This window comes from Manis pentadactyla, chromosome 3 (assembly GCF_030020395.1).
Source record: "Manis pentadactyla isolate mManPen7 chromosome 3, mManPen7.hap1, whole genome shotgun sequence".
Lineage (NCBI taxonomy): Eukaryota > Metazoa > Chordata > Mammalia > Pholidota > Manidae > Manis > Manis pentadactyla.
Genome location: NC_080021.1, coordinates 66,878,066 through 66,893,527, shown reverse-complemented (window position 1 = coordinate 66,893,527; position 15,462 = coordinate 66,878,066). Strand labels below are relative to the sequence as shown.

The 15,462-nt window shown below is 38.9% G+C and overlaps 1 protein-coding gene across 13 annotated transcripts in view; it reads right to left on the bottom strand.

The window, feature by feature from the left end:
• Positions 1-15,462, bottom strand: part of NCOA2 (nuclear receptor coactivator 2) — a 298,607-nt gene that overhangs the window by 56,404 nt on the left and 226,741 nt on the right. For all 13 annotated transcript variants that reach the window (XM_036886218.2, XM_036886214.2, XM_036886211.2 and 10 more), the window contains one exon: positions 2,541-2,644. In XM_036886218.2, coding sequence (XP_036742113.1) covers positions 2,541-2,644 — 104 coding nt within the window. The remainder of the gene's footprint in view (positions 1-2,540; positions 2,645-15,462) is intronic.

Sequence of the window (15,462 nt, the reverse complement as noted above, 5' to 3'; positions counted from 1 at the left end):
TGGAAGAAAAATTATCTTATGTATGAATGATTGGTTGCCCCATTTCATACAATATTAAAAAAAAATGTGTAGGATGGGGCATAAAGTGTTTACTCTTCCCCTAGTTTGTTTTTTCTTTAAGTTATTATTTAACAGGCTTCTATTTTGTGAGAGTTCTTTGAATGTATTTCAATTTAATTCTATTTTCATCACAAAACTAAGTGCTCTCTCAAATTAGAATTGACCATAAGGTACAAGTGAAAGACTCTTTTTTAAAAAATGCAACACCCTTGGTTTTAAGGTCTTCTTAAAGATTCTGTCACATTTTCCCAATGGTATAAATGATACAAAGGGCAAATAAAGACTGTATGTAAGTGGCCTTCCATCAGAGACTAGCGTCAGTCCCTGAAAGCCTCACTGGAGTGTGTACATGCACGTGTGGGTCTGTGTGGGGGACACGAAGCAGGTCAGCTCGTATGTACCAGGTGTCTTTTTAAACTCACCGCTTTAGATGTATACATAACAGGGATTTTCATAATTATATTACTTATAGTTCACTTTTGCAAGTGCTTATAGCTTCTTCCCACTGCTTTAGTACCACGGTAAAAAGACTAATTTATGGCATAGTATAACTGAAAGATGAAAGTGTTTCACATTATAAAACCGTGTTTTTTCAAAGCTCACTATGATATGCTCTGATGAGAAAAGCTGACATGTGGTTTTGTTGCCTAGCAACCACTACGCTATGATGTAAGCATGAGCCTGCATCTATGTCTAGGAACAGTTCAGCAAGAACATGTTTTCCCTGTTTAAATTATTACATGTAAACAGGGACAAAGGCTTAAATTTAAGCCTCAAGTCACTAGATTCAAGCATTAGCTCTCTAACATATTTAGCACTGAAGTCCTGCCACACAAGTACCCACTCAGTGCTGAACACTGAATTCTCAGAAGACTATTTTGAAACAGCAAAAATGTTGGTTTGATTTTTTGGGATAAGGCCTACTGATATCTAGCAATCTGATCTCTACAATCAATGAACTTGCTAGCTCTCGAAGGGCTTGAATCACAGCCTTATGAGTACTCCCAGCCTTTCTTTTTAGAGGCCTCAAAAGTTTCCCCAGGAGTTTCTGCCCTACTTTAATTTTCCCTCACCTAAGGAATAAGCAGATACATGGGAATTTCCTACTTTTAACAATTTACATTACCATAATTTTCAAATCAATTTTTCTGTAACTCAGAAGTTTTTTTTTACCAGAAGCTACCTATTTTCTTTCATCTAATCTAAATAGTCTGCTTAGCATTTTCTAATCTGCTTCTAAGAACCAAGGGGGAAGTAGACTCTCCAGCCTTCCACTGCCTTTATTGACTCTGGAAAATCAAGTTGTTTTTGCTCTTGAAAATTGTAGTTTGATGTTTTCAAGCCAGTGATACAGGATAAATACGCAAGGACAACATGGGGTCATTTAAAAGTCTTTTGGCTATCAGGTCCAGCCCCAGGGAATGAATTCTGTCATTTCTAAATACATAGATGGGCTCAAACGATCTTCACATTTTTTCTGTGCTCTCCCCACCCTTGTAACTAATTATATGGTAGATTTTCACAGTATTAGTTTCTAAAAATAAAAATCGTCTTATGTGCCAACTGAAGAAAAGGGACAATTATTGGTTATCTTTGCTTTAAAAATCCTAATTTCTTATATACGTGTGGCTGCTGCTGCTGGTTATGTGATTCTACAGTGACGATGCTGCAAAGCTTCTGGCCATGCGGCACTTTTCAGTCTCATCATATCATCAGCAAGTAAATTATCTTGAGAACTGACATAATTTATGTCTCAGGGCTCTCTGCCTCTTGTTATATATTCAGTGACATTTTTTCCCTCATCTTATCATTGCCTACATCTTGAATTTTAATTTTGGAATAGGTACAGTAAAGTACTTGGTGTTTAATACTGCACTAGTTAATAAAATAGGTGGACTTTACAAATTCTAGACTGTAGTCTGGTCATAAAACTTCCTAAAGTTAATAAGGAACAGGCAGTTAAGACCAACCATTGCACTTGTGATGCTTATCTTAAAAGTTCTGTTCATTACTTCAGTGTTCATCTTTATGAGATTAATTAGTCTGAAGTAGCAAAAATAAAAAGCGTTAAGTCTCTGTTTGGCCCTCAAATTTTAACCTGTATATACAAGCATATGCACATGGCATATATAAAATCTAAGAATTTGGGGAACATTTTAAGCTAACATATATTATCTCACAGAATTTAACAGGACTTTTGAACACTGTTTTCCAAAATGAATGCTCGACTGACAGTGAAAGTCAGTCAATTATAATCTAATCTAATTAATTTAATTTGGTATTTCCTCTTCGAAATGTATATATGCTGGAATCAGGGGCCTGAACATACATACATAGTAAACTCAAGAGGTCAGCAGTACTTTAACCTCAAGAGTGAAAATTAAGTGTGGATTATCCTTAAATTATATTCACCTGTAAGTTATATGCAATAATATAAAGATCAACATTATAAAATACAGAAACAAAATGAGGATGTGCACCTCCAGCATCATGGGCCCCAGCGCATCCTTGTCGATGACGCCCTGCCCTGTAGATGACACATCTGACTTCTGCACTTCGTCTATGTTCGCGGCTGCTGCTTTCTCTGCAACAAACACAAGTGTGAGATGACAACGCTCTCTCAAGGACAGTGACACAGAAACATTTTTATTGTAATGATTTAAAAAATCTCTAGTGGGATCTGCTGTAGCTATGAAAGAGTTAAGAGTACATTCCCACTGCCACTGAATAGGAGAAACTGATGATAGCAGGAGCCAGAGTATTAACTTTGCACCTCCAGAACCTGTGGCTCAGACCTCCTTTTCAGACAGCTAATAAAATGAGTTTAGTGTTTTCATGCTAGTCCCTGACAAGCATTTTTCCCAGATTGCAAAACTGCTATATACTATGGCACAATTTGTCTCTACTCAAGAGACTCCCCTAACTAGGATAACGAAGACTCTGTTGTTCAGAACTCAGTGGCATAATCTGAGACACATTTGCACATATTTGAAGAAGGAATAAAAAAGGAGTCCTCATCTGCTGTGGCTGCTACCATGTGACACTCTGTGACGACTCCCTTGACTCTTGTACTGTTCCATTTCTTATCACATTCACATTTAAAGACACCAGAAAGATTTGGTTCTTGACTTAATTAAAGGTGCTTAACGAGTTAGGGCAGAGGCACCCTATCGAGCACCCAGAGAATTTCAGCGGTTGTTCTTTTATCCAGCACAGAGGTGCACAAGATGTGTGGGGCAGCTTTCAGGCCCACAAGGTCTGGGAAAATGGTCCATTGTGGACAACTCTTAGAGAAGTAACAGATGCACTGTTATCAGTATATATGTAACTAGTTATTTCAAGAACACCAAAAAGTTTAAAGTGTCATAGATACGTATCATCAACTTGCTAGAAAATAACACAGAAACAATGTGCCAATTACTTATACCTGAATAAATTATATCCTTGTTTACACTGCATGTTATCATTGTAATTAAATACAAATATAGAAAACTGTACATCATTTTAGTACTCAGAATTAACCTGCTTTCAGGATGTTAGTAAATTTTGCTTCTTCTTTTTAAATAAATTTTACACAGTATTGTGAATATCCAGAAAGCTTAACTTGTACCTGAGAAACAACTGGGAATTATGCAGGCCCTCCACCTCTTCCACTCCCATGATGATTGAGGGCACCCACATTGTACATTTATCAGTGCAAAGGGGAAGATGACCTGTGTGCTTCAAGCCTAAGCTCAGCCACTTAATAGAAGTATGAGTCAGAGCAAGTCACTTCAACCTTTTAAATCCTTCGTACCTGTCATCTGTACATCATGGACTGTGACAATAGTAAATGGGGTTGATGTAAAACACATTCTAAAAACTAGAGCTTACAAATACCACTTACTACTAGCATATTTATTTGTCTTTGTTCTTCCTGAGTTCCAAATGTAGTAATTTCTTTGCAGAGCTTATGGTCAGCAGATTGTACCTGCTTTTTCAACTACTTTACAGTCCTGATTCATCTCAGATCTAAGTAACTGTGATCACCTATTAGGAGAAACACGACTTGTCCAGTAACCTTTATGATTCAATATTGGGAGACGTTGTCAGTCCTCACTTCATTTCTTTTCCTTGCTGTCTTCCCTACTCTTGACTGTTAGCTTCCTTTATGCCTGTCCTCTTTGCCGGCTTGATCTCTGCCCAGTTCCTCAGCCTCAACCAAGGCAGGAAGTATCTCAGGCTCTCCAGACAATTACTGCATATGACCCCCCAGCCCCACCCATACCCCACTTTCCTAGAATCTTTTTCATTGCCAAATGTATTTCCAATAAATGCATACTGGGGCATACTATTTTTTTTCTTTGCCAGTTCATTCTGTTACAGCTGTAGATTTCTCTTCAGTTTCTGCTCACTTTCTTACCCATGGTCTAGGGGTAGGACTGGCACTATTAATAGCTGCTTCATCTAAACTAACAGCCCTGCTCTGCTGAGGTCCAAGCAGGCTTCAGGCTCAAGGACCCTGAGTTTCATTAATACTCAGTCTTAAAACTCATATAATAATTATTATGTATTTATGTGGTCCTGCTGCATTCTCATTTGTTTTACCCAGTCAGTGGGTAGGAGCGATGTACTCACACATGTATAAAGTGATCGGCAGCCCTTCTCCCGCCTCCTGATATTCAGAGAACCATGCTCCCATTGGCAGGGTCTTTCAGCAGCAGCAGTGATTCTCAAGTTTGAATAGTATGCTTGAAAAGACCTCCCCCAGAGAGGATCTATCAGACTTTTCAGACTGAGAAGAATTTTGCATGAAATTCTGATCCATCTAGGAAGGTACCCTCTGCTTCCCACTTCCTGAGGTAAAAGAGTATATTCCATGAAATAGTACGTTCTCCCCACCAGACGGTAAGTTTCATGAAGGGGGGACTGTATTTTTATCTTCTTCAATGGCTAGTACTGTCCCTATGTCAGAGGAGGATCATTTAATAGCTGGTGGCTGACCGAAAGGCTAGCCCTCCTGCTGGTACTTCTTCCCAGAAGTTTAAGAGGGAAGTGGAGTGGAAAAAGGATGGTGGGGGGGGCAAGAAACTGATTGTCCCTTTCAGATCCACAGGCCCTCCAGGGATGAATAGGCAGACAGGGTTGGAAATATGGGGGAAGGGCTTCCTGAGAAGAACCAGTCTGATATAACCAGTCATCTTGTCTTGCCTTAGTAAGTTTCAAGGCATCTTATGTTCTCACAGTGTCCCCAAGTCTCCTATCCTTCCACTGGTAAAACTGGTGATTTCATTCTTTTTAAAGAATGGATTTAATTCAGGTTAATCTTGGGGGAGAGCTAGATATGAAGCAATAGCTGCTTATCACAAAGGCAACTCTGTACCTATCACTGACCACCAGAAAACATCAGGCTATTTGTTATATGAGATTCTGTTATCATAGTAGTAATAAATTAGTGTTTTCTGTGGTATCTATAATAATGGCTACAATTCAAGGCAACATGAATATAAAATAACAATGTTTATGAAGATCCATTCCCTAGTCTTTTAAAGACAACCAGTATGCCTTCTGAGATGTTTACATTTGGAGGATCTGATCATCCTTCTGAAAACCCCAAATTCCCTCAATTCATCAGTTAATATTTTGTGGAATTTTAAAAACTCAAACTTAGAAAACCCAATCATGCAGGTACCTAAAACACTGATAAACTTTCATGCCAGGGTATTCTAAATATTCTAGTGACATATGCTCTGGCACTGAATTTTAGACTTACCAGGAAATATGTAGAATGCAGGTCCTATTTGCAGAGCATTTTCTTTTATTTTTAGGCTCCTACAGATCAGACATAGGGTAAGGGCCTAAAATTTAAAGTAGGTGCTGATTTAGATCTGACAAAACATATTTGGGCTCTGTTGGAAAGCCTGGGTAAAAATAATTATTGTCCTGAAATATTATTTGTAATAACAAATGTCACTTATTTTCCCCTTTAGAATATTCAACTGATAAATCTTCAAAAGGAGAAATGAAGCAGGTAACAATAAGTCCCCGAGAATGAATGGCCCCATGAGCAAACCGGCCAGCCACAACAGCCCCAGGGCAGTGGCCTCCAACCATGTGTCTCCGGGTGTGGCTCTGCGTCTCCCTCCCCAAGCCTGTGATACCAGTAGAGGGAAGAATTCTACCCAGCAGAGAGATCACATTTAGCTGGAAGGGCAAAACGACTACAACTGAACCAAACAAGAACAACTTCGGGCTACTGCAAACAAACTTCACGTTCAAAGAGGAGATAAATATGGGCGGACATGGCTCAGAATATGTCGCATGCGTTCTCACTGGCTGGATTCTGCAGGATAGGCGAGTGGATGGCAAACGCCAATGGCCTAACAGCCTTTAGGCCTAACAGGCCTAAAGCGGTGGGGGTGGATGTGTGGTATCGAGTGGTGAGGAAACTGCAGCCAAGCCTTTGAAAACCAATGTTAAGGAACATTAGCAAGAAGTTTGTCTATGCTGGAATTCTAGGAATCCCTGAATTGAAAACAACACACATTTTTACAATATCAATTTGAATTATATTAGTAGAACACGTGCTTTGAAAGAAAACTTTAAATGAGTGTTAATTATTTGGATAGAACTTTGGAAATACTCCAATATTTACACAATACTATTCGTATATAGTATATAGTAAGAGAATGGGAAATTTTCACTACTCATAGGGTAAATAAATAAGAAGGTAAAGAATTTAGGGCTTTTCACTACTATCCTAATGAACTTTTTACATATATGCATTTTTCAGCTTGTCATCTATTATTCAATTCTGTATTGAATTTGTGCTTTGACCATTTCTCAATATTAATGAGAAAAAAAATCAACACTATCAAGTGATAGAAAATACCAGAAATATGGCTTTACCAATATAATTGGAATCTAAATTAAACTGGTTCTCAGTTTATGTTACTCGGGTACTTTACATGAAGTAATTACTACCTCTGTTCAATGTTCAGTTGAGCCTTGAAATTAAACAGAAGGAGGGAAAGGACTCCTTTGAGATATGCTATTATGTTAACTGGACATACACTGGTATCTTGATAAAATGCTTCAGTAATGAGTATGCTATATTTATGAGTCAGATATAAATACGCTTAAATCCTCAGCTATATTTATACTTCTGTAAGTGCAGTATTACTACACTGAAATACACTATTTAATATTTTTAAATTAGGCAGTTTTCTTCAGCGGTCACAAATTATATTTACTTTTCTATATTTTGCATCCATTAACCATGAAAATATATTAGGTTACAAAAATATCCCTCAGTAAACTCAACAGTAGAATGATTGCCCCAGAGTTTCCTATGATCAAAACCTATGAAATCTCATTATTACAGATGGAACACTTAAATCAGAGAAGAGATGATGAAATTTAATTTTCAGGGTCTACAAAAAGGTTTCTCCTTCATGCCTTGACTTCCATTTCTTCCTGCTGCACTTTAACCATTAAAGTTATTCCTTTTGGATAAAGAATATGACCTAAGAGAATAACAGTGAAAATAATAATTGTCCTTTTCTTCCTCACTCTCAAAAAGATAAAAATATAAGATAGCTATGATCTTTCTAATAGCCCATTTTTACAGATGCAAAGCCCTGATTAGAGAGACTGTCCAAGGATGCCTCTATAATCTTTCTCCAAGTGTCCCTTCCCTCCTGGGTGGCTGCTTAGAGACCAATCCTATCCAGATCCTACATTTGCCTCCATTCCAGAAATCCAATACCAATTAGATTTCCAGTTTCAAAGCAAAGAACAAAACCCCATCTCTTCAGGGACCATGTCAAGATGAGTCATACCACAAACAGGGAGAAAATCACTAATATTATATTCCATATGTTTTTCTTTATAAGTAATTATTATTCATGTTTTCTCTCAGGACAAAAGGAAAAGTGAATAGCTATGCATTTGATCTCTAGAAATACAAATGATTTACAAATACAAGGAAAAACAGGTACTTTTTGAAGCAGCTGGATTTAATTGCTCTTTATCACTGGCATCTACAGGCCTAAATTTGAAAGTAAAATTTACGTTTTCTAGTGAGAACAGCAACAAATCAGACACTGTGTTTCTAGCAAAAAAAACCTGATTTATCTTTAAACAAGTACAATTAACTATTTTTAAATTATGAAGTATTTTTTTTAAATAGTACTTTTTAAAAAAGACTTTTACATGTTCTTCTAAAACATCATTTATTGATTTTTGGTAACTTATGAAATCTTGTATTGTTATGAAGTCTCGTCTTTTTGTTTATTAGGCAATGGAACGGTGAACAGACATTCAAAAGGCCTTTCCACAAAACACCACTGGAACAGAGTCCTGTCTCCTCTCAGGGATGGCAGTTGTGGCTCAGGGGACAGCAGCAGTCAGTGGGAACCACCACGCAGGACTCAAGACACCTAAATGTTGTTTGCTGTCTGCCCAGCAGAGGGACAGGGAGGAGGTTTATACGCTTTCCTTCTTCATCCTGTTCCAAACATCCAAAGAGGCCATGGAAACTTGTAGAAATTAGCCTATCTATAAAAAGTAAGAATTCAAAAAAATACCAGTTCCTCACTCTGTAAAAAAAAATATGTCAACTGAAAGATAACCCACAGGGTGTTTACACATATACAGAATTACAACATTGTCCATGTTTTGACCTCTCTGACACGTAAGTGAAGAAAGACTTCAAAAAATTTTTTTTGTTTAGTCAAACATGAGGATAGTTGGACTTAAATAGGAGAATCTTTGACTAAAGTGGAACCTGATACTTTATGCAGGTTTTGTTATTTATTCCACTGCTTCAAAATGAGTAAAATCACTCACCCAGAAACTATCAATTTTTCAGTAGACTGATGTCAAACACAAGTCTAGTCACCTCCACAACAAATTTTAAGACTCTATTGGGAATACATCCACAATTTTCATCTTTTCTTGCATTTTGGAACTGGATGATTTCAGGTGAAGTGACTGTCAAACCTAGTTAAGAGGGAGACCCATGCAGAGCAAAGAAGTCATTGAAACAGTGACAGGCAGTTTCTGGCCAAGCACTATAGATTAACTATTACAGGAAAAGTTATGTAGCATCTCAAAGGTTCTAGAAGGTAAAACCAGAGAATTATGCATCTGTACCAACTAAAATTAGAAAAGCTGCCATATGGCTCCGTGAAGCCAGCAGCACATTCTTATTCATTAGGAAGCATTCTGCTAACATAAAAACACAAGGCCCTTCCTGTGCTCTCCAAATGTGTTTATCTTTTCAACGTTAATGCACTATATATCATCAGGCTGCTGAAATCTCCTGCCGTGCATACTAAAAACGTGCAGCTGCACTTTCTTTAGTAGTGGGAGGAACCTAAGTCCCAAGTTGCCTCCCTCCCTTTCTGACATTGAGCTTCTTGTTCACATACCATGGTTTGCCTTCAGCTGAAGAAACAGCAAAATTAACCAATCTCCACCCAGCAAAACCCCTTCAGTCCGCTTCAGAGAAACATGCTCGGTTTTGTTTTCCTCCATGGTAAGGCATGACTACTTTGGTAGAGACAATAGCCACAGATTTGAAATATACAGGCTCACTTTTAAAATTCATGTACTACACTCATCAAGAGAGAACACAGTAACCAGATTAGACTCTGGGTATAACTGGCTAGAATGCTTTTGCTCATAAGATTACTGAATCTGCTGTCACCAATACATAATTCTATTTAGTAGCCCACTTCACATATTACCTGTCAATACTGAATGTACTGATAGGTAAAATAGACAATGGACTGTCTTTCGCAGTAAGCCATATATCTAACAATTTGTCCAAAATCTCTTTCTTTTACATAATCTAAATAGGCCTAAACTACAAGACAGATCACAGAAGTTAACAAAAGTCAGACACACAGTAAACCACATTGACAGTGAAAGACCTCTCTTTAAATCCATGGGAGCATGGCTTCAGAAATACTGCAAGTTAATCAACCGAAAGGCAACAAGTGCATGTCATTCAACGTCTTAGGTTGGTCAGCATTCATTTATTCACCAATGTGATATGTATGTCTCTACTTGACTCTCTCAGTGTTGAGAGATAAGGCAAAATAAAATATGAAAACTGCTTATTTACTGTTAATTCTAATTTACTAGTCTCAGCTAGCTAAGCCTTTAGCACTTATCTGAATAAGGAAATGGAGGAGTCATAATTTGTTGAGAAGGCTGAAAGGTGAGATTGAGACTAGATGAATGCAGAAAAAAAAATCGATGGGTGTGAAAGAAATGAGAAGTGAAGTTCTAATTCAGCACTGAACTAGAATATTTAAGGGCAGCCTCTTAGAAGACCAAACTATAAAAATGTTTTATTTCTTTCAAATACGTGTTAGTTAACTCAAGCAAGGCTGACAATTACTAGACAGAAGCCCTTAATTAACTTTCTGACAAATAGGTTAAAATGTGGAAATTATATAAAAAGGTGTTTCTAAAATCTTTAAAAGACTTTGGTCTATGTAGTGTAAATATCCTTATATCCCAAATCATTGTTCTGTTCACTGGCACCGCAATCCTCATCTCCGTCTCTTATCTCACATCCCAGCAGTATCCATTACTTATCCCTCCAGTTGCATCGTGCTGTATCAGGACTGCCAGCATTTTCTGAGTCTGTTCCACCTGCACAGATGCCCTTCCACCCGTTCTCTCTGAAGATCCCACTGCTGTTCCTGAAGCTCATTACAATCAAGGTAGGTTGCCTTCCTGTGTCTCTGCAATGCCCTGTGCTGTCCCCAGGCTAACAGCCCACCCACCTAGCTTTTTGAAATGATTGATCTGTTTTCATATCTGTCCCTTTCCCTGCATTGTTGGCCCCTGGGCTACAAGAGAGGTCTTTTTATTTGCTGCCTGGCACACAGTGGATTCTCAATAATGTTTGTGTTAATACTGAACCGGTCTACAGCTGTAGCTGAAATTCAGTATAGCCAGGATCTCAAAATCATAAATGCATAAATGCGTCTTTAGTGGGGATCTGTTCTGAAGAGCTTTACTGTATACTTAACATAATCAAGTTTTACTTTAAGATCTGATTTCTGGAGTCAAAGCATCACATCGAAATGGGATGAGAAAAAAGGTCAGATTGTGTGCTCAAAGCACTGGGATAATTCCTGTGGTGGGCAGGCCACTGGGAAAAGCATTTCATAGGGAAGAAGTCACCAGTGCTCTTTCTACACCTGAGAGATCAAGAAAAACAGAAACAGACTAACTTTTAAAATCCAGACTATCACCTAGGAAGTTACAGCTTGCCTTATAAAAAAAGGTAGTTTGGCATCATGGAGTTTTTATCAGACTCAGGGATTTTCCCAGACACTCTTAGCTCCTAAGAAAATAAACCAAACCCAGGAAGGGTTGGTTCTACAAATCACCCATTTGCCTGGGAACCCAGTATAAAAGAGCACTTCATCAGGTTTCCTATTCCTCCTACACAGTGGGCTGGGAGAAGACCCGGCTCTGAGCCAGAGGGGCCACCGAGAAGGCGAGAGCAGGCGGAGGGAGGGCTGAAATCCCTGGAGAGGCAGACAAGGTTCTTTCTTTTCTTACTCAGTTTTGTACACCCAGTGATGAACACAATGTCTACCACCATAAAGATGTGCGACAAAGCACAGGGATGAAAGGGACAGAGGCGGCAACGAGGGGAAGGAAGGAGGTTGGTTTTCCTCCTTCCCATTATCCCTTTTTGCTGACACCGCCACAAATCCTCTTCTCCTTTGCCTGTTCACAGGGCTTCGATCCCAGGCTTCCACTTTCCCTTAGCAGTAGATGTGCAGAGGGACACCTCCCGGAAGACTGAAAACCATCCTTGGACCACCTGGCCTTCATTTGTCCCTTGAGGCCATTCTTCCATGCCCTGGTGTCCAGTGCTCCCCACTTCCTTCTCACTGGCATGCATCTTGCTCTCTGATTCACATAATGTTCTGCTTGTCAGACCTGCTGGCTTTTTTCTCCCTATGTTCTTCTCCCATCTGTATATCTTTTCCTTCCAGTTTTTCTCTTCAGACGCAGGACCTGATGCCTGTGCCTCCTAATGAGATAGCTACAGCTAGCTGTACAGATAACTCTGCTCACATCTCCACCCCTGGCCCCCACCCAGCCACAGTGATTCTAACAATACCACAGGGAGGCTGAAATCCCTGGTTTCATTTTGCCTACTGCTATCCACTCTCAGCTCCTCACTTGCAGCCTTTGCTTGAGCAATAATGGGAGGACCTTATGGATATGCTTTATAAAAAACAGGTGTTCCCAATTCAAAGCACCTAATGCAAAAAGCTGATAATAGAACAGAGAATCATCTAATTTAGAGACCAAAACATTAAATTATGCTAAATCATATCATCCTAGTAGAGAAAGCAAAGCATTGAGAACAATAGGAGAACTGCATAAATATATGTAGTTCCATGACTCTGGCCAACCATGGGAGGCAGGGGGACATGGGGCTGAGAGGAGGGCATACTATCAGGGGATTAAGGCAATGAGAATTTCCAAGTACAAAGAAAGTGACTGTAAAGGTGAATGCAGTGTCCAAAGCAAGAGCTCTCTGTGGACAGGGACCAGAGTGGGCCTAGTACCTGCCCAGAAGGCACAGGGGCCCATCCTAAGAGGCAGGCTCCAGAAAATCTTACAGTCCACTACCACTACCACAATCTCTGATAGGCAAAAACCCCTAGTAGCTAACACGAGGTTCTTTCTAGATCACCTTGGCAGGTTAATAACCAAGACATAAAAACTAGCTAATTCCTTTGTGAATGCTCAGGGAGGAAAGGAAGTGACTGTTAAGAGTAGGTCTTGCCTCAAAGCCCATTTCAGGCACTTTCGAACAATCACTAAAGGCAAAGTGTACCATTTCTGTGACTCTGAAACTACCATCATGGGCTGTTTCACCAGTCCTTCTCTGTATGTTTGTTTCATGCTCTGCCTAATCCAAAAATGATTATTTCTGCTTTAGTTGTTGTTGTTTTTTTAACCTATTAGGAACTATGTATGGGAATGAGGCTACCTAACAGTTAAAAAAAAAAATGTGTACAACACTGTGGATAAAATGAAAGTTCCTGTGGTCAGGATTCTCACCTGGCCCTGGTTGGCTAGCTCACTACACACGTGTGGGCAATACGTTGTTACTGACTCTCTATAAATAGCCCTACCCAGTGCTCTGGGTGACACGGTGGTATGGCTGCAAAGCTGCAGGATAGCAGAGCAGAGGGAGTGGTGGCAGTGCCCATGACAGAGATTGGGACAGCTGTGCAGGCAGAGAGGCCCAGAGGCAGAAACCGACTTGCTGCATGCAGACTCACTCTGAGTGAACATGATTTTAGTGACTGACCTGCCACCATGGGAATAAAGTTGGGTATAACCCTTTCACCCCAAGAATGTTCTACTGTCATGTCTTTTGTCACACTGAATCCATAGTGAACTTGCCCAGGGCTGAAACCCATTGGCAAGACAAACACAAATTAAAAAACTAAAAAAATTTTATATACTTCTTCCAGAGAAATCCAGTTTGGGCAAAGGAACCCAGGTTTATTCTCCAGGGCTCCAGGGAGAAAGGACAGAGTGAAAAGTATAGAATCATGGTTCTAAGAAGGGTTTGACTGTCAGAACACCTATGCTCTCCAAAACAGAACTTTTGTGGGAGAAGGTACAGAATGTCATTTTTATGTCACATAAAAACAGAAGTTTAATCTGTTCTATTCAAATGCTTGAAATACTTTTGATTTGAACCATTTTTACATATGAAAGTGTGGTTAATCCCTCCCTGCCAACTAATGTCAAATTGGTCCTGGTCTTTCTGAACTTGGGCTGTACAGCATCAGGGCTGACCATGAAGAGCAAGGTGGGACAGAGCTGCTACATGCGATTCATCCTTTGCACTGAGATTATCAGGCCCCTCTGGAAGGCCAGAGCTGCCACCTTAGGAAGGCATCTTGAACTATCCAGACCAAATGTGAAGGATATCCTGGTATAAAAAAGGATCTGACTTGTTTTGAAGGCTAAATATACGGCACAAGGGAATTTTATAAAGCAAGGTTTCCCACAAAACAAAGAGAAACTTGGTTTGTGTTTGTAAATTTTCCATACACATACCTAAACTCTGTCTGACTGTGGAGAATTGTCACTTAATTTAGAGTAAGAGATCAAGGGAAAAGAAAGAATGGGAAGCATTTGGGATAGAATCCTAAAGTCAATCTTCCTAATTTTCTAAAATACAAAATTTCTGTATCATTATCATAGTATCCTGAGTTCAAAAGATGTTCTGAAAAGAGTTCCTGTCAAATATCAATTAATAGTTACTGTACTTCATAATGACAATAGGAATAGATTTTAATACATCTTTAAAGTGACCTTTTAAGTACCTTATGGCATGAAATCTTCCCAATTTAAGCAGAGTTGCAATGAATCATCAACCAACCATCCAAAACTATTTAAAAGCACCAGGCAATTCAAAGAAAACAAGGGTCAGCTTTACTCAAGAAACTGACTTGCCTCACCAGGAAGTAGGAGCTGAAGTGGGGGCCTTTGAAACCAGCACCTGCACATGTTAAAGCCCAGCAGAAGTGTGGGCAAGAGGTGATCATAACTTGGAGGAGGCCAAAGTGAAACTAACAACGGCCAACATTTACAAAGATCCCTAAATTTGGTACCCTGACTACCTTTTCAATAACGAATACTCTCCTTTATGTATGGTCCGGTAATTCTCCAGCAAATTTTTTAGGTTAAGGGTGAAAAAACATCATGATAATAACTCCAGCAATTTAGTAATTCTCTCAGATGTTATATCTATGTGCTCATGAATACAAACACTAAGCAGCAAAATCTGCTGCAAAAAATTTTTTTAATTATCTTTTCAAGTCTGACGATTTTGTTCTCCAACAAAGTTGATGGAAAAGTTTAAGCCACAACTGAAAGACATACAGACATGAATATGAGTGCCATAGCTATCTGATGGATAAATCCAAAATAAAAATTGGAGGTTAATTGCAGTCATCAATATAGGCCACGGAATATCAAAATTACCCAATTATAAATATGAAAACAGACATAATAGTATTAAGTCACCCCCTATCAAATTAAATGGTTTAAATTGGCTTAAAATTAGTTGTTTTACATTTATTAGTCATTAGAGAGAAGTTCCCCACTATTCACAACCCTTCAAATAGTAAAATAAAATCTTCATAAAATTATTCCTATTTTTAATTTTAATTATCCTACTTAAGTTTCAAAATGCTAGATGATTTAGTATGATGCTGTTCATCAAGACTTCAGCAAAATTCTACCCAATAGAATTGATACACAATCTTAGTTTCAAGTATACAACACAGTGGTTCAACAGTTATCCATATTATTAAATCCTCACCCCCCTAGAGCTGTTACTATCTGTCA